The sequence below is a fragment of the Thunnus maccoyii genome, chromosome 6 (genome assembly GCF_910596095.1).
Source record: "Thunnus maccoyii chromosome 6, fThuMac1.1, whole genome shotgun sequence".
NCBI classification, from domain to species: domain Eukaryota; kingdom Metazoa; phylum Chordata; class Actinopteri; order Scombriformes; family Scombridae; genus Thunnus; species Thunnus maccoyii.
In genome coordinates, this window is record NC_056538.1 from 3,484,697 (window position 1) to 3,508,091 (window position 23,395).

General features: G+C 39.3%; 3 protein-coding genes across 6 annotated transcripts in view; all 3 read left to right on the plus strand.

The window, feature by feature from the left end:
• Positions 1-1,055: 1,055 nt before the first annotated feature.
• On the plus strand, positions 1,056-9,615 carry si:ch211-167j9.5 (tyrosine kinase receptor Cad96Ca). 4 transcript variants are annotated; one of them, XM_042414853.1, is made up of 13 exons: positions 1,056-1,273; positions 1,366-1,420; positions 1,514-1,666; positions 1,755-1,851; positions 3,101-3,311; positions 3,712-3,850; positions 5,671-5,769; positions 5,985-6,145; positions 6,291-6,428; positions 7,180-7,291; positions 7,777-7,876; positions 8,549-8,648; positions 9,274-9,615. In XM_042414853.1, the coding sequence occupies exons 3-13, from the start codon at positions 1,630-1,632 to the stop codon at positions 9,385-9,387; spliced, it is 1,308 nt and encodes a 435-aa protein (XP_042270787.1). In that variant the 5' UTR covers positions 1,056-1,273; positions 1,366-1,420; positions 1,514-1,629; the 3' UTR covers positions 9,388-9,615. The 4 variants fall into 4 exon arrangements, with proteins under 4 accessions (XP_042270787.1, XP_042270786.1, XP_042270789.1 ...); XM_042414852.1 differs by having other exon boundaries at positions 1,585-1,666; XM_042414855.1 differs by having other exon boundaries at positions 1,585-1,666; positions 8,566-8,648; positions 9,274-9,388.
• A 481-nt stretch (positions 9,616-10,096) lies between these two features.
• On the plus strand, positions 10,097-12,652 carry tmem97 (transmembrane protein 97). The gene is made up of 3 exons (XM_042414630.1): positions 10,097-10,398; positions 10,536-10,680; positions 12,183-12,652. The coding sequence occupies exons 1-3, from the start codon at positions 10,282-10,284 to the stop codon at positions 12,455-12,457; spliced, it is 537 nt and encodes a 178-aa protein (XP_042270564.1). The 5' UTR covers positions 10,097-10,281; the 3' UTR covers positions 12,458-12,652.
• A 3,254-nt stretch (positions 12,653-15,906) lies between these two features.
• ulk2 (unc-51 like autophagy activating kinase 2) overlaps positions 15,907-23,395 on the plus strand; it is a 41,061-nt gene continuing 33,572 nt past the window's right edge. Inside the window, exons 1-3 of the mRNA XM_042413494.1 lie at positions 15,907-17,087; positions 20,228-20,320; positions 20,516-20,557. Of these exons, the coding sequence (XP_042269428.1) occupies positions 16,998-17,087; positions 20,228-20,320; positions 20,516-20,557 (225 nt within the window). The 5' untranslated portion in view covers positions 15,907-16,997. The remainder of the gene's footprint in view (positions 17,088-20,227; positions 20,321-20,515; positions 20,558-23,395) is intronic.

The window sequence follows — 23,395 nt, forward strand, 5'->3', positions numbered from 1 at the left end:
TGCAGGGCCATAGAGACTGACTGGTAGTCATACCAGTCAAACTGTTGGTTTAGGAATTTGGATGATAGCTGTTTTCTGTTGGTGGATTCTGTAGTTAGCTCTGGTTTAAAGAGCGACCTAGCACTAAATCAACTTCTTTTTTGTAGTTAGTAATTTAAATGTATGGTCACTTTTTATATCAATTGATTCTACAGTGTAAGGATTAGCCAATCAGCTGCTCCGATAGAGTCTAAACTGCAAAAACGATCAGCTGTACCTTAAATTTCAAAATTGTTATTGAGCAAAAGGGACAAAACGTATTTACTTAAGTACATTTTTGAGGTACTTTTACTTTTTAGACTTGATACAGTGCTCTCCACTACAATTATTAGTTATTAGTTGTTTTTCTCATTAAGAATTTAAAAACCTATGATGAACATGTAAATAAGATGCATTGTTATATTACATTAAACTACCCAAGCGTATATGAAGTATTTAAAATTAGCTCCATCTCGACCACCTACAGTGTTAAAATGCTGCTTACATGTTAATGTATTAGTTATTAATAATAATCCAGTGAAATAAATCTGTAATGATATAACAATGACAGGGGATCTGCAGAATATATGCTTCTATTAAATGTGGAATATGTCAAAAATGGAGTGTTTTTGACACTGTGGTGTTATTACTTTTTCTAAAGAAAGGAATACTTAATACACCACCAGTCAAAGGGCAATGAAATCCAGTCAGTGGAGGGTTAAATATGAACAAAATATCAGGAAATATTTCACGTGTGCTTTTTTTTTGCTTGCAGAGTTTCATAAAAATGAAATAGATTTTAAAAATTCTTGAAAGTTTTGGTTGAAAACATTTGGTAAACTGACTAAAATTATCAGTGTTCCCAGCAACTGTCTATTAATGCAAACTTTAAAGTTTGGGTGAATTCATATGACCATTGTGTAGCGTGTTTAGCGGAGTGACACTCATACTGAACATCAAACAGAGTGTTGGAGCATCATGCAGCTCAAACCACCTGCTGCTTCTGTTCATTTCCTCTGCTTATGTTGTGGTCTACAAGCGATGAGAGCTCCTGCCGGTGACAATAAAGAAAGGTTAGAGGTTTACAGAACACATGGTTCAGTTCTTGAAGGTTTTTTTTTAGCATTTTCATGTACTGCAAACAAAATAAAGGTTGCTTTGATTGAACTTCTCTGGAGGGTTTCTGGTCAGCATCACAGTCAGTGAAGAGTCATTCAGTGGACTTTATCAAGCTCGTGGTCATCAGAGAACACAGGTAAGGCTGTTTTATTTGATCATAGAGCATTTTATGAACTGTATGAGTTTACTGCCTCGCTTACTGTGTGTTCTCTGTGTTTGGGGCTTCAGGTTTGACAAGATGAGACGGCCGTAGGTCCGATTTTACATCAAACTGTGCTACAAAGTTAGTATTTTACTTTTAATATTGTCATATTGTAATCTTCTCCCGTCCCATTTGTTTAGTTTGGATTAAGTTTGATTAATATTCTCCCTACAGCTCAGCGAGTTGTGTTTCCCCTTTCTTTGGATGACTGATATTATTTTCAATGCTACAATATCACCCTCCAGATTGAAGTTATGATCTTTTACCTGCTTCACTGAGTAGATGACACGATGTTTTGTAATTCCACCTCTGACAATTCCTGCTCAGGTGAGTTCTTGGACTTCGCAGGTAACATTTACTGACACATACTGATAGCATTTGGAGCTGACTGTTTCTGACATGTTTGGTCTTTCAGAATGTTGGCACCTGAACCCGCTGGTCTACGTCCTCATAGGGGTCCTCTGCTTCACCGTCCTGGTGTTCGCACTGCTGGGGGTCGTGTATTTAAAAAAGTAAGTCAGAGAGGCTGAATTGGGCTTTACTAGACAGTCTGAGCTCTACCGTTCTGGTTAAGTTAATGCTCCACTCGGCAAGATTTATGTGTAAAATTGATTTTTATCAGCTGAGAGCACGCAGTGAAACATCTTTAAGACTAAAGCAGAAAGCACAGTAATCTTTGTGTTTCCGGATGTTCCTGTTTGACTGAGAATCAGTCATACAAGATGCAATACCCTGTAAACTGATGGCTTCGTTTTTCACAATAAAATAGCCTTTTTTACAGCAGAGTTAACTTGTCACAGCAAGTAAAGCACAAGTGTAACTGATAACATGTGATAACTGGGTCAGCGTGGACTGTACCTGGTTCCTGGAACTGACACATTTCACTGGAGTCCAGCCATCATAAACACTGTTAGTTACACCCAGTGTTGGTTTTCCTGTCATGTCAAAGTTCCAGCTTTACCCCAGGCCAAACTTCATCACACTAGTGGTGAGGATCTAAGAATAGCAAAGTTTAAAATATCATCCACCCAACAACAATGTAGCTTCAGTGTGGCAAATAATATATATTATGTAATTATATAATAATATTTAAAAGTTTTGTCTCTGACTTTATTGTACAAAATATAAGTATTTTATTTATTTTTTAAAATTTTTTTAGTCTTTATTGACAGACAGGAAGCATGGGGAGAGAGAGGGATGACGTGTGAGCGGTCACTGATCAAAATCAAACCAAGGATGTTGTGGTTATATTGTCTGATTCTTAAGTATTTTATTTCATACAGAATGATTCTTAATTTTGTGTGAAATCAGACTCAATTTTATGCAAATTTCACATAAGCCTATATCGTGTCACATTTGTTTTACATGATTTTATTCCACTTTGTGCCACATCATTTCCATTTACTCACCATTCAGTTTTATGTATGCTGTAAGATGACCTTCAGGGTTTAGTCAGCATCTTAGCCATGCTAGCAGCAACACTCTATGGATGACAATGTTGGTCCCCCACTTCGGTCCAGACTGAAAAATCTCAACAACCATCAGATGGACTACCATGAAACTCTCTACTGACATTCATGGTCCACAGAGGATGATGCCAGCTAGATGTTCTGATTTACAGAAGTTATGATAAAATAACTAAGACCAGACAAACAATCCTTTTTCTGGATACATCATGACCCTCTGGCACAGCTGCCTTGAGCTTGTGTTGGAATGTGTGAATGTGTTTTACTGTACAGTGAACATTACTTTATCTCGCAGATATCGCTCTTTGGTCCGTACCATTCGAGGGCTGCAAGGGAACAAGCTGTTGCTTGGTGCTGTTCCTCAGCTGGAAGCCTCCATCATGCCTTTGAGGGTGGCGCCAGCAGTGGAGGAGAAGGAGGACGAGGAGCCTCCTCCCCAAACTCCCCTGCATCAGAGAAACACAGTCAGGTTGTCCTCCAGGAGGCTGTGGAGAGGCCTGCAGCAGGTACCTCATGTCATCACGATTATATACACCAATGTAGACATATTTCCTAATATTTGACCTATTTTAGAAGCACTTTTTTTTTAGAGGACATAGCAGATGAAATCTCGCATGCAAGATAGGCTATACTGAATGTTAACTGTACATGTGACACATGCTCTATCTGTGTCAAGTCACTGGTGTGGATGTACAGTGTTAATGCTAATCATGTCTCTTTTCTGCCATAGATATCATCACTGCGACTCGTGTTAGAGCTAAAATAACTCAGTTCCGGTGCAATGCAGCTTTAAGTTTATGACTTCATCTAGGATTGTTTTTGGTTTGCAAATGTCTTCTCAATGTCCTGCTGTAGCCCACTGCTGAAAAGTCACCTCACAAGAATATTTCATGTCATCCATCCAAGGGTCCTCGTTTCACCAAGTCAGACCTGAACCTGCTGCTGCTGATCAAAGCAGGGAAAGAGGGCGTCTTCTACCAGGCCAGGATGACCAGAGGGACGTGTAAAGGCCACAGCTTGTTCACCTGCAAGATCAGCAAAGAAGGTGCATATTTTACATTTCAAATGTCCGTTGCAGGTTTACAAAGTTTTCTTTGAGGCAGAAATAATCTCAGTTTTTGAGTAAAAAGTAAAGGAAAAAAAAACAGTAAACAGAAGCCAAAGTAAATGGTAGTAAACAGGCCTTACTGAGCTGCTGTTTCACTAGTCATGAGGATAATTTACATTCAAAATGAATAAAAATTGACATTAGATTTGTCAAAATTATATATCAGATTAATAGAATTTATATCCCGGCTACACCCTCAATAGACACTCAAATGTACATTAGTATATATGTTATACAATAACCAGTTTATTGTTTTGTAAGTTGCATAAAACCATATTTTTCTTGTTAAAGTTCAGTTTTGAGGACGCTAAATTAAAAGTTAAATTTTACAAACTTTAGTTTTAAACAGGACTCAGCCATCGTAGTGAAATAGCATAACTATGTTATATGCAAAATGTAATTTGAGCTTCTCATTCTTTTCATTTGTATATAGTTGTATTTGCAAAGTGAAATAAGAGTCAAATGACAAATTGCCAAATACTTCTTTACTTTAGAGTGTTGAGGCTGTGGTAGGAAAGTGTGAGTGAAAATGTGAAGAAAAAAACATTCAGCCCACCTCCTTCCTCCCCTGCACTCAGCCATGCTGCGGCTAACTTTTCTTTCTTTTTCTTACTTTTTAAATGGCACCTTAACAGATATTTTTCAAATGTGTCTTCATTACAAAATTTACCTTGAACCCAAATAGAAATACAGAGGTATTTCCAGCATTCTATTGTTTGACATTTCCTCCTCTAGTCTTACTCATTTCTTAATCTTACTAACCATTTCACCCAAATTACAAATGAACATCTATAATCACACAACCCAAGAAATGTCTTTGACTGCAGATAAGTTTGATTTTATGTGGTGAGGTTGTGAGATATCTGCTTGTGATTTTTCTGCAGCCAGTTCAGTACAATGGAAGTGTTTGAAAAACGACATTTTTGGAAGCAGTTTGGATGTTACTCTGGATAATCCACAGAGCATGCTGACAACAGCTTTCATAAGGATTATCTCATTGAAAGAAAGTAGTTCCAGTATCTAGGATGTCAGTCATTCCTGCATTTCCCACAAAACCCAAACCAAACTACACTCCAGACCTGCCATTGCACATGTTCATGGATTACAGTAATCCAAGTACAAAAACGTCTTCAACTGTGTTCTAAACTGCAAACATGTGATGAAATCACACACACACACACACACACACACACACACACACACACACACACACACACACACACACACACACACACACAATCTTACTTAAGTCACTTTTGGGGTATTTACATAGACTTGCATTCATTTCCTGGAGACATACCCTGACCCTAACCTTAATCTAACACTAACCATAACGTAATCCTAACCTTAACCACTGACCCGAAAATCAGTATTTTACTAATTGGGGACATGACTTTTGTCCGAAGCTGTCTCCAATCAACTGGTGTTAAGTCTGTGTGTGTCCCTGAAAATGACTTAAAGCATACTCCCACATACACACACACAAATTTGCGCAGCTATCCTTGTTAGGACCTTGCATTGACTCCATTCATTTTGCACAGCCTAACCCTAATCCTAACCATAACCATAACCATAACCATAACCAGTTTATGTCTAATCCTAATCTTAACCTAACCTCAGTTCACACCTTACCCCCAACCTTAACCAGGACCTCAGAAATCACGTTTTGCCGCATTAGGACTTAAGAGTCTTCTTAGATTCAGATGAAAAGTATTTAGTACAGCTTTGATTTGATGTTTTGTGTCTTCTCCCCGCAGGTGTCCGTCCCAAGCATGTGAACACAGAAGTTGCCATCATGAGGAAACTGGTGCACCACAAAAACATCCTCCAGTTACTGGACTGGAACACCACTGAGGGTGAGATACAATTCAACATAAACAGGTTAAAGGATGCAACTGTTGAAACTGGCTCCTATTGGCTGTAAGGAAGGAGAGAGAGTAGCTTGTAACCACTGTTCTGTACTACAGTACAGTGCTCCTGGTTAGAAGATAATAGATGGAAGTCAATGAAACCTTGGACATGTGCCACCTTGTAAACCCCTCTTTCTATGAGTGTGTTTTGCTTTGTGCAGAGCCTTACGTTCTCATCATGGAGTATGTGAGCTGCGGCACTCTGAGGACCTTCCTGCAAACCAACAAAGTCCACCTGAGTGCAGACCCTGAGCTGCAGAGCCTCCTCACCATTGCCTCCTACCACATCGCTCTGGCCATGCAGCACCTGCGCTCCAAAATGGTAAAAATGTGTTATTAAGCACTCAGCTGTAGGATGATGAATAATGATATGTTACCACACATATCTAACTTAAGAATTCCAAAATGTCTTTTCACACACACATGAAAGACCTTTGCTAAACAGTGTCATGTGGTTTGTGCTGCAGATTGTGCACTGTGACTTGGCTCTGAGGAACATCATGGTCAATAAGTTTCCCTGGGAGGTCAAAGTGGCAGAGTTCGGCCTGGCCAGAGACTTAACACACATGAAGAGCCGCCGCAGCAGCCGCTGGGGAAACCCACGGGTCAGACGATATCAACACACACACACACACACACACACACACACACACACACACACACACACACACACACACACACACACACACACACATATTTAAATGTGCATACTTTAGAATACCAAGTGCCATGTGCTTCACTGTTTTTGCACAAAATGCATTATGTGCACAAAATGTGTCTTGTGCCACTTATAGCCAAACCTTATGCCACTGTCACATTCCTTTTTACTACACGTTCAGCCACTTTCGTCAAATCTTTTGGTCATTTTCGACCACACTCTGTGTCAGTTTTTGGTCACACCTCTTGTGATTTCCATTTCTTATCATTGCTATACACACTTGTAGCATTTGGTAAAAATGTATGAGCCTCTACCACAACTTGTGACACCGGGTGACTATTTTCTCTCATGTGTCGTGCATGTGTATGTGTGTGGTCAGCTGTGTGTATCTTGTGTATCTCATTCTCTGCAACAGGAAATGAGTTTTAGAGACGTGTGGTCTTGGTGTAGAGAAAGACCAACGGTAACAGTATCAGAGTTACCTAGAATTTCCACCATGAGCCCTTTACTTTACTAACATCATACCAATATATTACAATTACCAGTCACACAGCATACTGATGTCATGAATCATTTTAAAATTACATGTTTATCTCTGATAGTCTGTGGTGTGGGTTTCAGTTTGAATGAGCTGGTGATTCGTATTTACAGGTTATACTGCTGAGTGTAAAATCACATTTTCCATTGTACTTGTACAGCAACGTGTGCCGCTGCGCTGGTATCCCCCTGAGTACTTCAAGAGCAACTATTACAGCTTCAAGGGAGACGTGTGGGCTTTTGGCATTGTGCTGTGGGAGATGCAGATGTTTGGTGAGTTGGTAACTCAGGTAATAACAGATGTGGCACAAACTGTTTACGGCTAGACAAATATAAGAGGCTGATGTTGGTTATAAACTGGATTATTGGATGGTGTGCTGGTCTTGGATCACAGGTATAGCTGCAAAGATTTTTTTCTTTGTGTCTTTGAGTGTCTCCTTTAGTTGTTCAGTAATAGTAGTTTTGTATTCCCTACCACAATAAAACATCATTGGCCATTAGTCTGGATATATGATTAAAACTGACAAACACTGGATATTGGTTGTAATAATGGTGGAACTCACATGTGACCATATGACAAAGGCTAAATCTTGCAAAACAGTTTGAAATTAAAATACACTGTAAGTTTCAAAAGATAGCTTGAGTGAGAAAATGCATTTAAACAGACAATCAAAGTTTGTTTAATGGATACAAAATGTCATCAGGTTAGGTTTGTTTTATTTTGCAGAATAACTCATATGTAAATATGACATTTTCAGGTACATTACCATACCCGAACCTGGAGACATCAGAGGCAGTGGTGTACCACATCTGTATCGGCCATAAGAACACAAACCCTGAAGGCTGCAGACAAGAGATGTGAGTGAAAATGCTTTGTCTCATTTCTTCTTAGCTTTTTTTTTTTTTTTTTTTTTTTTTTTTTTTTAGCAATTTAGCAACAGTGTTTAGAGAAAGACTTGATAGTCTGTTCTGTAATAACACATAATATATAACACCTAAAGCAATGTCTTCCAATGTATACAAGAGGATTTTATATATTGGATTTTTAAGCTCCATCATTTTCCACATTAATATTCTGTAAGGTAACATGATTCTTTTCATGTCCAAGAAATCCAAAAAAACATGCTGTAAGTAAGCTGTGTTTTTTGCAGGGTGGAAACACTTTTTGTAACATAATGTGACAGTAAAAATCAACATCTAATGATATGCAGCTCATTATGGAACATTTTTATTGCATTATTTCTTCTCTATACATGTAATCTGGGGAAATAAATTCTGTGATATCAGAGGTAGACCTTTTGACAGATCAATGATCAATTAGACTTTTAATAAAAAGACAGATAGGACCTTAAAGATCAATCTAAATCTAGTGTTCTTGTAGTGTAATTAATCATTTTTTTCTATTTCCAGGTATAGTATAACATAAACTAAAAAGCTTTTTCTTACATTAAGACTTTGAGTCATTTATAGGATATTTGTTTTCAATTAGTACAAAACATGATGAAGCTCTTGAATTTGTAAACCTCACAGACTTCATGTCATGCAAGACTGTTGGCAGGAGCCGTACACTCTGAGACCCTCATTCACAGACATTGTCCGCATGCTGGAGAACATCATAGAAAGCGATGCGGTAAGCAACAGCTGGCCACTCTAATCTTTGAAATCATTTGTATAATTATATTTTGCTCTTTTAAAGGTATGTCATTGCTTCTTTGTCTTTTATATTCTTTCCTTGTATTAATCTGTAAAAATGAACAAAACAAATTTTTTTCTTGTGAACTGGAACCAAAAATAGTCTCAACCTGAATCAATGATATGTAGCTCACAGCTGCTGGATTTAAACCCATATGACTTAACAAGCATGAGTAAAGTCATATCATGTATCATGCATGTGTAGAGATTATTCTATAATTCTGGTGCATTTCCTAGAGGGTATTTTTGAATACGCCTGTTCATTTTAAACACTTACTGCTGTGATGTTTCTAATGAAATGACTTGTCAGTCAAACAGTGTGGGTGAAGTTTGAGTTTCTGTCATTAGAACTCTTTCTATGTTCAGTGATTAACTATCAAAATGTACCCCCACACTGAATGGAAAAGTAAAACATCACGTCTTGTATGTGAGTGGATATTATTTGATCTTTTTTTTTAACGAACCACAGTTTTGTTACTGCAGTTGGACAAACAGTAGATTGCAGTTATGATTTTTTTTTAATGAAAATTTCCAAGTGATTTAATAAAAGCTCTTCATTGCAGGATTATGTGGATGTTGAGAGTCCGCAGATGTTGGTGAAAGAAGACGCTGAATACAATGAAGCTCAATGTCTGCGAGCTTCCAGTGTCACCATGGAAGACAGAGCTACCATCTAAATAAATCTATCAAGACAGCAGATCAGGCAGTATTTTGAACATTTTAAAATATTATTTTTAGGCTACATTTATCTGCTGGGTGGCAGCCTTTCAAGTGCTGTATGAAATATGACTACTGTGAGATGATCACACGTGCATGATAAAAAAAATGAATATGTTGTTTGGCATTGTAAAATATCAGTTATCTTCTATTTTTATACTTTAACTTAAGTATTGTTTATTCTTTAATCATGTACAGTCTATTTTTATATAAATCCATTAAAACATACATTTTATGTGTGATATCTGCTTTTTCATTGGACTACAGCAGCACAGTAAAAAAAACAACCTCTATACAGTAGAATAAAATAAATCCACATTTTTGCATTTATTTATCTAATAATTATTATTACTTACTTATTTATTTTCTATTTCGATAGATTTTTTTCCTTTTAAATTATTTATTATCCTATCTTAAAACTTTATGAAATCAAGAACATATATAACATAATGTCAGGGCTATGTGGACATTATTTCAGCAAGGTCCTAGAAGCAGGATAAAAATAACAGTTCAACTCAACATATAAAAGTGTTTGCCATACATACAAAAAGTACATAATAATGTTGAGGGGGAAAAACTATACAAGAAATATTTAATCAAAGGTTGTACAGGGTTACAGTTGATTTCATTTCAAAACCAGCCGCTGTAGTAATTCCCACATTTACGAGGAGCACCTGAAGCAGCATGTCCAATATCTTCTCCTGTGTGGGATGGATGGTGCGTTTAGGAACGCCCCTCTTCCCTCTGTTAGCCAATAGGATCCAGCCTAGGAACACGCGTTTCTACGACACACGACTGCTTCAAACTTGGTCCACCTTGTCCCGTACCTGTCGTTTGGTCTGAATTAGTTAGACATGATGGCCATTCGTCTATTAGAAATCATATTTTTCTTCTATTTTGCCTCTCACATTCCTATCACATTATTCATTGACTTACAAGCTCTTCTACCCGGACATGTGTATCCTCAGCCGGTAAGTGCCAGTAGGCTGCCAGTTAAAATACACCGAATAAGGTGGCTAAATACGCTGCTTGCCAATAAAACAAAGTTAAAAAGTTTTTGTGGCTTTGAGACAGTTCATTTTACTCTCTGAATCTTTCTTTCCACCAGCTGAAAGAGCTTCTGAAGTGGTATGCAGAGGAGTTCAAAGACCCGATGGTGCTGGATCCTCCACAGTGGTTCCAGTCCTTTATTTTCTGCGAAGCTGTGTTTCAAACACCTTTCTTTCCTATTGCAGCATATGCTTTTCTAAAAGGTCAGTTAACACAGAGCGTGGTCAAATCTGTTCCGTTAATGTGTCACCTGCCTACACAGAGTGGTCATGACTGACTACCTGTTTAAAAACCTCTATTTTTAAAGCTGCCATGTTCAATGACGCAGAAAAACACGCATATAAACATGAATGAATGGCTTATTAGAATATTTACGACCCAGTGTTGAATTCGGCACTCACATAGTAACTCTAATTAAAATAACGAGTCCATATTAAGAACTGATTCTCATAGTGTGCTAGCTTACCCTGTACATTTAAACTTCTTAGCAAGTAGACTGTGAATAAAGTATTACTCTACTATCAGTGAAAACATCTTGGTGAACCACGAAGAGACATTTGGGACTGTAAGTTATTTGTTATTAAGGAGTTCACAATGTTATATTTTAATTTGTTTTCACCAATAAACAGGTCAGTATTAAATTGACAGTTTTTGTAATGGAGTTTGGTGTGACGTCAGCGGCCCGGACAGACGGACACTAGCTCACACTGACCTCTCCTGGATTTGTACTATGTTCACACGAGAACCGAATGACAATTAAATTCTGGTAAATAAAATTAAAATTTTACTTTTTATATTTTCTCACTTGTAATCATGCAGATAGTTTGGGGTTTATTAGTCATTCATAGACAAGATGACTGTCCCTGACTTCTCTGACTCCAAATCAGTATTTTTTTCTTTTTCTTTTTTTTCTTTATTTGACAGCTATTAACAGCATTACTGAAAATATGCCCGAGTTAGCCAGAAAGGCTAATTTTCGTTTGTATTCCCTTTGCAGGCAATAGTTGAAAACATAAATGTTATCAATAAAAGCAGTGAAAATACAAACAATAAAAGCAGTGAAAATATGCAGATATAAAGAGTCTGCACTACATAGAGACCAGACAGATAGCTCTTCAACACACTATATCAACAACAGCATGACAACATAATGGTAGGCCTGGTGAAGTGTGTATATTATGTACAGAGCCAATGATAAGCAGGAGCAGTTCGCACACTAAGCATAATAATAGCAAACAACGCAAACACGCCTCACTGTTGTAGTGTTCACAAGTTTGATTTGTAATGAAGCAGGCTCTTAATGTTGTGGAGAATGAATAGTAGGTAAGTTGTTCCAATCCTGAGAGGCCCTGACAGAAAAAGCAAAATGGTCAAAACTACTTTGTCTTCTAGGAGTAAGACAATCTCCTCTAGTTGTTGCTCTAGTAGTTCAGCTTGTTTTTAATGTGATGTAAGTACAGAGTGGTGGAGGAGCCATATTGGATAACACCTTGAAAATGAGACAGTCTACTTTAAATAGAGGTCAGTGTATTTTCATTTGTGGTGCTCACAGCAATTAAAATGACATTTAAAAATAGATTTAAAAAACCCATTTTTTTCCAGAGTCAGTCTCCTGTACTGTGGATAGCCTACAAACCTCACTGTTAAGAGTTTGTTTTGGAACTTCTTTGTGCTAAAGACATACTGTTAATTTCTTGTCTTCCAGGTGGCTGTAAGTGGATCAGGACTCCTGCCATCGTGTATTCCACCCATGTGGCCACCACACTGATCCCGATCTTGGCCCACATCCTGTTTTATCAGTTCCCTACGAAACCCCACCCTGGTCCCCAGACCCTGCAGGAGCGCTGGCTGCTGGTCTCCATATATGCTCCGTACCTGCTGGTGCCTGTGCTGCTGCTCCTCACCATGCTGCTGTCCTCCACATACAACCCCTCCTCCAAGTCTGGAAGCACATCAGCCAAAGCCAAGAAGAAGAACTGAAAGATGAACAGACTATAGCCATCTAATGATTGTTTTTTTTTACATTTCTGAATGTATTGTTTGTGTATGAGCTGCATACTATCTGAGCGGCTGTATGAGTCAGACTCAATAACACTATAATTAGTGGGAAATAGCCATTGTGAAACCTGACAGAATGCACACTTTCTATGTAAAATTAAACCCTTGTTTGTTGAACGTGTTTTGTGCTTTTGTCAGTGCTACAGTGACATTTATAAAGGAGAAAATAGTAGTCAGTAGAAAATGAGGGTACAAACATAATTCTTTAATCAAAATATGTTTTCCATCATACATTTACACATATCCATAAAGGTGTGGCAAAGTGACTCCCTGGTCCCTGGTGGTTAGTCTCTGATCTCTGGAACCAAAAGTCTTGTTCATATTTTTACATTACATCAACCTGAACTAGGTGAAGGCAAAGCCCAACAGTCTGTCTGTATGTTGGTTAATCTGGTCTAAAACTATCCTTAGACCACTGGTATGAGTATGGAAAATCACACATACACCACGCACCCAGGTCATAATACAGACTGTCTGTTATTTTTAGCCTCCAAACTCAACCTGAGATAACCCTGATGACATCATCAGGGTTATTTTCTTAGACTTGACAAAGGTCCTCCAGAGCTGCAGAAGACATCACTGTTTTCACAGACCGAGTAGACTGAGTTGTACTTCCTGTGACCTGAGACCTCATATGTAAAACCCTGGACAACACTGGTTCACCACACTGCCACCAACTTTATATCTATCACAATCACAGCAAAAATGATTCCACACACCAGTGCATCTGGATTATAAACTTGAAACTCAATGGCTGTTGTACACACCCAATTAGCCATTAGCACTTTATTATTGTATTTTATATTGTTGTTTGTCCTCTATGTACAATACACTGAGTGACCAGTTTATGGTATACCTGTACAATCTGATACAATGCAATAATATATATATATATATATATATATATATATATATCTGTGTGAAGCTTATAATGCTTATAACAGCTTTTAATACAATGCAATACCCTTTAACTCTTTTTAGACAGCTTTGTGATACCACAAGAATAATAACTGGTCGCTCCATGCATAAAAGTGCAAAACACATCCGGATATACGTGACTTTATTGGGCATCTGGAAAGTCTAACATGTTCCTTGTCTCAGTAAAGGTTTAACAGCTCAAGACTACCTTGCGTGTGACACAACTGCTAAGGTGGGCTAGAAAAGATGCGAGGGGCAGTTTGTATCATCATCACAGTCCATGCTCATCAGTCTGTCTACTCTGCTAACCACCAAAGACAAGGAAGGAAACTATACAAGAAATAGCCGATGGATGGCCAGCTGTTAGCTGTAAACTAGTGTCTGTCTCAACCTGTGCCCACAAAGTAATAAAATTCCAATACCAACTTTTCAAATGAGAAATAGGAGGTGTGGTGTGAGTCTGTTGCATAGAGCTTTGTTTTAAAAAATTAGAAAAATGCTGACCTATGAGAAGAGGTAATAAACCAGATCTTCTCTGGTAGGTCATCCTTGAGTCTGCGGGCCCTGTTGGCAAGGCCTCACTCACCTTTGTTCCTTGTAGACTTTGGCACAACCCAAACAGCAGCACATACAAGATCTGGATTGAACCTGAAAGCCAAGGCAGTTTTGCCAGTTTTAATCAAATTTTCATCAGTAAGATCTTAAACTGAGTTCTAAGGTGATGCAAGGATTGCTATGACATGCTTTCATTTTTTTAGTGATGGTTAAAACCCTGGTTGCGAAGTATAAGCAGGAGAACATTGTTTATAAGTCATGCACAATCACACTAGTCCAAACGGTGTATAATGAATGTATGAATAACTCAATACAGCTCACATTTCATCCTGTTATGGCACACTTGAGCAAGGCACTGATCAACCATGCTGCCTGCAAGTTCCTCTGGACTTGCGGAAGGCATCAGGGACTGTTGTCAGTGCCTTCTTTTCACACGAGCTCATAGAGGCTTAAGCTGTGGGACCCAAAGTATGAAGGACCCCATAGAGAGGAGAGACAGAGTGAAGGACTCCTCTTAACTAATTCAGTAGTGCCTGCTTATCTGACTTTGTCAGCAGCTCAGCCAAGCAGCTATTTCAGGCATGACCAGAGGGTTAAATAGTGGTGCAGCTGTGGGCGGTGTGGTGCTACTTCAAGCTCCTGGTCAACATAAAAAAATCCTAAATAGAAATTGGCCAATCTATGTGTCTGTTTTCTTTGTCAGCCAATGATTAAATTGTTGATATTTAAATTGTTATTTTTACCGGCTGATTGATGGAGGTTGGCTTATGACACAACCTCAGACCAAACTATTTTTTAAAATCTCTTTGTGGTTGGTTAGTGTCTACTATATGTGGGCCCTAGACTTGTCAGAAATGTATTTCATTAATGTATTTCTTGTATGGCCTCCTGTCAGAGCAGCAGCTCATTAGAGAATCATTCTAATATGAAAAATACACAAAAATTGCCTTTTTATTTGCAGGTGGGAAAGCAGCAGTAGTAAGGTAGAAAAGTTAGTTATAGATGTAGCTCAGAGAAACTTGCTAATTGTATAAAATTGCAGGAAAATGGAATCTGTTCCTCATTTTAAAAATGCAGAGGTTAAAAGTGTAACATAGCAAGTATTTTGTGTGTCAGTCAGACTTTAGGTCTCAGAGACCACCTTTAAAAAACATACAAGTTGACCCTCATCAGGCTGGCAGCTGTCATGTTCATTGGGTAGCATTTTCACAAACACGTGGACTCAGTACCATGGGCTTGAACCCTAAATTATAGACATATTTTTTGCAGCCTGTTATGTTTTTCACAGGTAAGGTTTGGTTGAACAAGCAAGTCTGTTATATTTTCAGCCACCAGAGGGTATAAAACTCCAAACAGATGCTATACACTGTTAAGTACAATAAGCTCAGTGTATCTCTGCTGCCCCCATAAATTTTGTATTTATTTCTGTTATTTCTAAGAGAAGATTTTTTTTCTGTTTGACAGCATATGTTATGATGTTATGTACCCAGTCACAACCTCAGTGTGCCCATACTGTATCAGTGTTTATGAAGCTATTTTTAGACCAATACTTTATGTTTCATTTATCACTTAATCACATCTCCAAAAATGTCTTTCCTGTAGTAAATCTCAATGTCACTTCACATTCATTTTGATATATTCTTCAAATAAAATGAAAACTTAAACCATCCTTAATTGCACACATCCTTGAATTAACTTTGGTTCAAAAGTATAAAAAAGTCTTGTTTGTCTTATTTTAATTTTATATAAACATCCTGGTTAGTGCGTGTTCAGTTTTTCTTCGAGGCGTCCTCAGAGCGTCAGCAGACGGACTAACCCTTGCAGCGGAAGGAAAGGTTCAAAGCTTGCCTTCGCGGAAGGATAGCGTATAAAAGAGAAACATGGCACTAGCTCTCAGTATTGTTTAACTCAACGTCAGGACGGCAGGACCTGCCGTCTGTTGTGATGTGACAGAGGTGTACAGTGATTGAAAATTGTAGTTTATATTAGTACGTTAACTTACAGTAGCTTGACGTGGATGGAAATGTAATTGAAGCTGACGGCTGTCCTACGCTAACCTTAGCTGTCCCGTCAGACTTGACGACGAAGGAAACAACGAAAGTGTTCGTTTATGTCACACGGATGAAATTAATGCTCACTGGCGAAACGTCTGTGTTTTTCGAGAGGACAGAAATGTGTCTTGTGGACTTGGACGTCTGGTCGAAGAGGACAGATAACAAGGACTAACGCCTTCAGATAAACAACAGTCCTGTGTTGACATTTGTGTTGCATCCTTGAGATTTTTTGAAGCTAACAGTGACTGTTGACTAGCTCGCGGATGTTGGCTAGCTTTATAGGTTGCTACAGCCTGTATTATTCAGATAGACGCAGTTTAAATTATTCATTGTCACCCAACAGGGTAGCGCTATTTCCATAATATTGCTGTCATGTTTGCAGAGACCTGCTATGGGCAGCAGCTATGACGCTAGGTGTAGCCACACGGTTATGTCACTGTCAGGCTAACAGATAGCTCGGTGTCTGCAGCTGCTCTAGTCTTTGCATGGTCATGTCTAGCAGGCTTGGCATCATGTAGACTGTCCCTCTGAACAGGTTTGGTGACTGGGGACGTACAGTGTGTTAGTGAGCCTCCATGGTGAGTAATGCAAAGCTGGATTGCAGCTATCCAACTGGGTCAAAGACTGACAGCTGGCACTGATACAGTTTAGCTCAGGATTGTTGCTAGCCATGCTCAAAGCCGTCTGCTCTGTGTGATATTACAAACATCCCAACCTAGTTAGAGGGCATGTGAATGCATCATGTCCCGACTGCATCTCTTATTTATGCAATAAGACACATCAGAGCAGCCTGTCATGAAATAAAACCGCAGTGCAAGAATCAGCATCAGGACTGAGTGGATCATTTGCTCCAGGATTATTTTCTGACGAGGAGAGCAACATTCAAAGCTGCCCACCACAGTGCCCAGCATCAGCTGGACCATCAGCCCATTACGATGGAGACAGTGGGAGATTTTGAGTACAGCAGAAAAGACCTGGTCGGACATGGAGCCTTTGCTGTGGTGTTCAAAGGAAGACACAGGAAGGTAAATAAACAGTTAGCCTGCAATGTTTTTCGTCCCCTCTTCCCCCCTCTGTATTTAGAGGAGAAAGGGGGCAAGTAGGCAGCTTAATTATAAAATCTGGGTCAATGCAGAATTCGGTTCTGTGGGCTGTCACCTTTTTTGGGGTGGTAATATTTACAGATGCTTTTATACCTTAACATCCAGATTCAGTGTGATGTGATGTACAGTCACGCAATGACTGATTCAGTGTTATTTTATCAGCCTGATGTTAGTTGTATAAGTGAATTTATGTCGTTTCATTCATGAAACGGATGAGTCAGGCAACAGTGAATGACTTGCTGACGTACTGAGGCAGGAGGGATGATGGGGTGCAGTGTTTTTCCCTTTGCCTTTTTAAGGATGCAAGCATTCCTTATGTAAGAGCCGCACAGGGTTCATTCACACTGAAGCACTGAAACCTGTATTATTAGCATAACATAATAATAATAATAATAATGATAATAATAATAATAACATAAGAAATAGAAAGAAATCATTACATTTGACTGGAGTGTTGTGTCACTGAAGGACACAGAGATGATGGGTTTGTTTGTGTATGTGTGGCAGAGACGCAGAACATGACATCATGTTGCCTCCGTTGCTACCGTTGTGAAGCAGATGGTCCTGAATTCTTCAATGAAAGCCACATCAGAGCATCCTCATGCTCCCTGCTGTAGTCAGGGCACCGCAGCTTCTGTGTCTCAATTTAAATCGATAACTAGCTCAGAGCCTGGAAACTGAACTGAACGCAGGCCTGTAAACAATCACGCCGGTCAGCACTGGAAGCAGTGTGTGTGAGCACATCCAGCCACTGCTCACATGCCTCCCCTGTCGTGTTTAAACGGACCTGGCATGTGATCAGTGTATTTACTGTTTAAGTCCTATCATCTGCATTCCATTTAGCCTATTTATAGGATTATTTCCACCTCAGAGGAACAGGAAGGTTAGAGACACCTGCATGCAACAGACATGATGGATTGCTTCATTGCCGAGGCAGTGTTGGATGTTACATATGCTCTTGTTACACTGTGATATCATGTTATCATTATGCAAAGGCTCAGATAAAGCCAGCACATACATTATGCTTGAATTAATTTCTTTAGGGAAAATGTTTTTCACACTTTAGGGAAGATGTTTGTGATGATGTAATTGTATGTCAAAATCCAGTTAGATTTACATCCTGAAAGTCTTTTCATAGATTTTTGATCTGCTGCTATTCTAAAACATATAAAACTTAACAACCTTTAGAGACAAGTTGCAACATGGCACAGCAGTGGACTGTACATGTGGTTAAAATGTTTTTACTAAATGAATACATTTAGCATGTTGCATACATTTAGAATATACTACTCAGGTGTTGTAGTCTTCCTCTCTCAGTCTCACTCTTCCACTGTCTATCACAACACCTTCGACTATCATCTGGTTGCAGTGTTGCTGACGTTAATCTCTTTGTTGCTCACACCTCCATAATCGCCCGTGATTCATAAATGAGATCATGCATTATTCTGGAAAATGAAAGCGTGCCCCTGTCTTTGCAGCATGACTCTGAGCAGAGGATAACTGCTTACTCTGCACTGCTTAACTCTGCGTCATGTGGCGCACCATCCAGAAATTAGTTTGGTTTGATAGAACACCCCCCTCTCACCTCCTCCCCCCTACCTCCAGCGTTACATTAAGGGCCAGCAGGGTCACATTTTTATTTCTTTTTTTCTATGGCTGTAGTGTTTGGCGGCTCAGTCACACTTGGCTGGGCAGGCTGTCAGTGAGTAGGGGATGGATGAAGCTCAGTTGGCAGCACATTACACACACACACACACACACACACACACAAACACAAACAGACTCATGAACTCATGTCACTAACATGCAGTCCCACTTGTGTGCTGAATTCTATGCCAGGCTCTAGGCGGAGTGCACCCGCAGAAGAGGAACATCTCCTATTAACCTAGATTCATTTGGAAAGCATCACTTTTTTATTCATAGAATTCCTTCCTTAGCCTACTGTCTAACTGACCATGTTGATTTCTTTTATGCATACTGTCTCTGTGTTTTTCTCAAGGGCATAGAAACAATCTAGCTGTCTCCTGGGTTTATTTCTGTGTCCTGCATTGGGTGTTTGCGTGTACAGCACATGTCCTGAGAGCCTCTCAGCTCACGTGAGCTCCAAAAGTCTTTTTATACCCGCTCCAGGAGCTCATCTGGAAACATTATCTCAGCCCAGGGAAGAAAAATAGGTCCCTCTCCTCTCACTTTGCTTTTAGTGTAAGTAGGCTGGCTCCCGTTCTAGCTGTCATCTGAGTGCCTCGTCATTGAGCATGTCATTCAGTGCAATAGGCTTGCCTAACTGTCAGAAACCCAAGTGACCTGGTGTTATTGGGACGGGTAAAATTTCCTCCGTCCTTCTAGCCAGCTCTCACACAGAGATGCTGACAATGTGATTAAGGCCAGAGGGCTTGGCTTTTTACACACACACACACACACACACACACACACACACACACACACACACAGTCTCTCTTTCACATATACTATATAATGCTGCTGGCCTCCATTTAAATGTCACATCGTTAAAAGAAATGTTTGAGTATCCCTTCAGTCGTGCTGAGTGATATGAATATCATGAATACAAACGAGTGTGATAGAGTCACTAGATGTGCATTGAGTAAGGGAAGACAATACAATCATATGATGTGTTCACCACCTAGTTGTCTAACAAAATGTTTTTTATAGCAGAGGTGCCATTTCACACAACAAAGGCCATATAACTATTGTTTAGGCTATCCTCTACTAACTAAATTGATCATGAGTGTAGATGCTTTCCCCTTCAGCTAAACATGTCCCTGTGGGAGAGCCTGAACCAGCTGTATGCTCTCCTTTAATGCTCCTTTGAAGAAATAGATAGGTTGTTGTACCAAAGACTAAAATGAGACTGTATTAGAGTAATAACACTGACATTATTTATGTTACAGGCCCAAATTGCATGCCAAACCAAGTGTTTTGTAAAGAATGATTCAGGATGAATACATGCACCAACTGAATATGTCATTAAAAAATGTGGACTCTTACCATGTACTGAGTTGTAACCTTTTTTTCCCTTCATTCCTGCTCTCCGTGTTGTACAGAAGACGGATTGGGAGGTGGCCATCAAGAGTATTAATAAAAAGAACCTCTCCAAGTCCCAGATCCTTCTTGGCAAGGAAATCAAAATCTTGAAGGTGAGCATGATACTTAATAGCTTCTCACTTATCTCCTCAGTGTACTTAAAGAATGATCTGATACTGACCTTGTGAGTTTGCGCCTTTGAAAGAAACAGGCCTCGACTTGCCTGGTAGAAATATCAATGAGAATGATCCCATTAGTTGCTGTAGCCCAGTTAATGCATCTTGTTTCCCTGCTCTGTTTTTACTCAGGAGCTTCAGCATGAGAACATTGTGGCACTTTACGATGTCCAGGTAAGTCCTGATCTTTTCTGTATATTGAAGTGTGAAGAAAAATGTGACTTTTATAAACTGAAAATCAGTTGTCTATCCAAAATTAGGAGTGCGTGTAGAAATAGTTTCACTTTTTTAACGATGAGTCAGTATTTTTCTCCATTGAGTGTGCTCTGTGGTTTTAATGGCTGGCTTGTCTAAGTTCCACTATCTATGGAGCAAGTCTTTGAAAAACATATACCTCCATCCACAAATCTCTTAAATGGTTCAAGAGGATCAATGTTGCTATTGGTTAGGCCTTGGATTTAATGCTGAGTAAGGCTACCTTCTGTCTCTCTCTGATTCAGAGTCATACTATTGTAGTGGTTCGATCCCATCAGTCCAGTTGTCAGGTTTGTGCTGCACAGCTTCTACTACAAACCTGACAATGACCATGACAAATGCCCTCGCCCTCCTATGGACAGCCTGTTTGCATCTACAGAACAGTAGATCGACAGGCTTTACTTGCTGCCTCTCCATGACTTTTATACACATTGAGCCATCAGAGAGTTGGATGTGAAGCTGCTGTTTCATGCATTTCTGAGAATATATTTTACAAGACTACATGACCCAAACAAACCACTTTTAATGCTTCTGGCCACACTATGAAGCCTGTGGAAACTATGCAGTATGACTAAATGAAAAAGAGAGCATTGTGCTGAATCTGAAAGGCCACACTGTCAGTGCACTGTCACATATACAGAACACTGTTTGATGCCCATCCGAGGGGCCCATGTCGATGTGCACATGTTAAATGAGCTCAGATTTATCTTTTGTCTTCGGGCTGGGTGCTTCACATCTAGCAGAGTCACATATATTCTTTGCACACAGTCTACCTTCAGATCTTTGTGGATTAACAAAATGTCTATTTAGAAATAAATACATAATCCATAAATACTGGAGGCAGAATATTACGGTGTGTTTTTCAAAGCTCCTACATTTATCACTGCTCATCCTGTTGTTTATACCTTTGTAAAGCATCAGTGTTATTGGTCGTTGCACACACAGATAGGTCGCTCGTAGGCGTTATGAGAGGCTCTGACTGCATTTATTTATGTGGTGGTCTGCAGCTACACGCTTTAAACAGATGTTTGTACTTGTAGTCTTTTTAAATAGAACTTGTGGGGAAAGGGAGTCTTTGAATTGCCGCAGTCAACTTATTCATGTTAGACTTGCCGGGTATACAGAGAAACATGGATCTGTTATTGGCTGCTTCCCTTGTCACTCATGTTTACAGTAAATTTACTTCAACTTGTTGTATTTCACTTTGTGAACACATAATAAATGCTAGTTATGATTCTGATCAGTCTGTCACAGAAGTTCTTGTCAGCAGTCAAAATGAAGTTCTGCTCTTCGGTCTCTGTTCCCAGGCCCAGGGTTGCTATAATAACCCTTTAGATTTGATTGTCCTTCCAATGAGGAGTTACAAAGAGAGACATGAGCAGGGAGGCAGTAATAGCTAAAATGATGATAAAGCACTTCCCACGTAGTAGTGGTACTTCCTGTGTTTGTGGAAGCCTCCCACAGGAACACTGCTGATCAGTCAATCCACCCTTCCACTCCTCCACCCCTCTCTTCATTCCTCCATCAGTCCTGCTGATGTAATAACCTCTTCCAGGGGCAGATAGCTCAGGAGCCCAGTCATAACTCAGCAAGTGGATACAGTAGAGTAGGAAGCTTCCATCAGTGACAAGACTTAAAGAAACATACAGTGTAATTGTGATTGAATGAACTGGTTCTTGAGTTTCATGCCTTCGTTGTTCCTTGATAAGTTGCTTTTGAAATTGGAAAAAAAAGAAAAATCATAACCTGAAAGAATATAACATTTGTGTATAATTATTTCATTACCAAGCACACCGGTTGTGACACAAGTAAAAGAGACAGGCTATGCATTTTCATATGTCCTCAGGGATAGTAGAAAGAAGGGTTAGGGTTAGCAAGCAAGAAAATGTGTGAAGTAATGCTACTGAAAGGTGACTTCATTGGGTGTCCAAATACTCTATCATCCTGCCTAAATGGATAGTTTAAAGGAATAGTTAGCCATTTTGGGAAATAGGCATGCCTATTCACTCTCTTGCAGAGTTAGATGAGATGATTGATACCACACTCATATGTGTCCATTCAATATGAAGCTAAAGCTAGCAGCTGGTTAGTTTAGCTTAGCATAAAGACTGGAAACAGGAAACATCTAGCTTACTGTGCTGAAAGGCAGACAAAATCCACCTACCAGCTCCTCCAAAGCTCACTAACTAACATGGTACATCTCATTCATTGAACAAAAAGACCATGACATATAAAAACATGTTGCAGCTTTGGGGGTTATGTGCCGGACTACTTCTTGGCTAGTCACAGTGAGCCCCTGAAGTCTTGTCTTCACTGTGAGGTTGCGAGGCAACCAGCACAGACTTACCTTTGAACAGAACCAGGCTAGCTGTTTCCTCATGTTTCCAGTCTTAATGCTAGATAAGCTTAGCTTAGCTTCGTAATGAATATACAGAGCAAGAAAGCAAATAAGCATATGTCCCAAAATGTTTAACTATTCCTTTTAATGCATAAAAATATAGTATTGCCCAACTGTAAGCTCAGTCTGATTGTAAGACAAATTAAAGTCTTACAATCTGGGTTGTATTATATTCTAGCTAATATATTATTTATTAGGCTAGACATTGATTAATCACCTCAGGCATGATACTTTGAAGGCTTCAGGAAGACAGTATTTATATCACCAAAATAAAGGACTTTGAAACAACCTTAAACCGAGGAACATGGTGGTTTTGGCACCAGACAGACACTAAAATACTGCTTCTGTCAAGTTTTAAT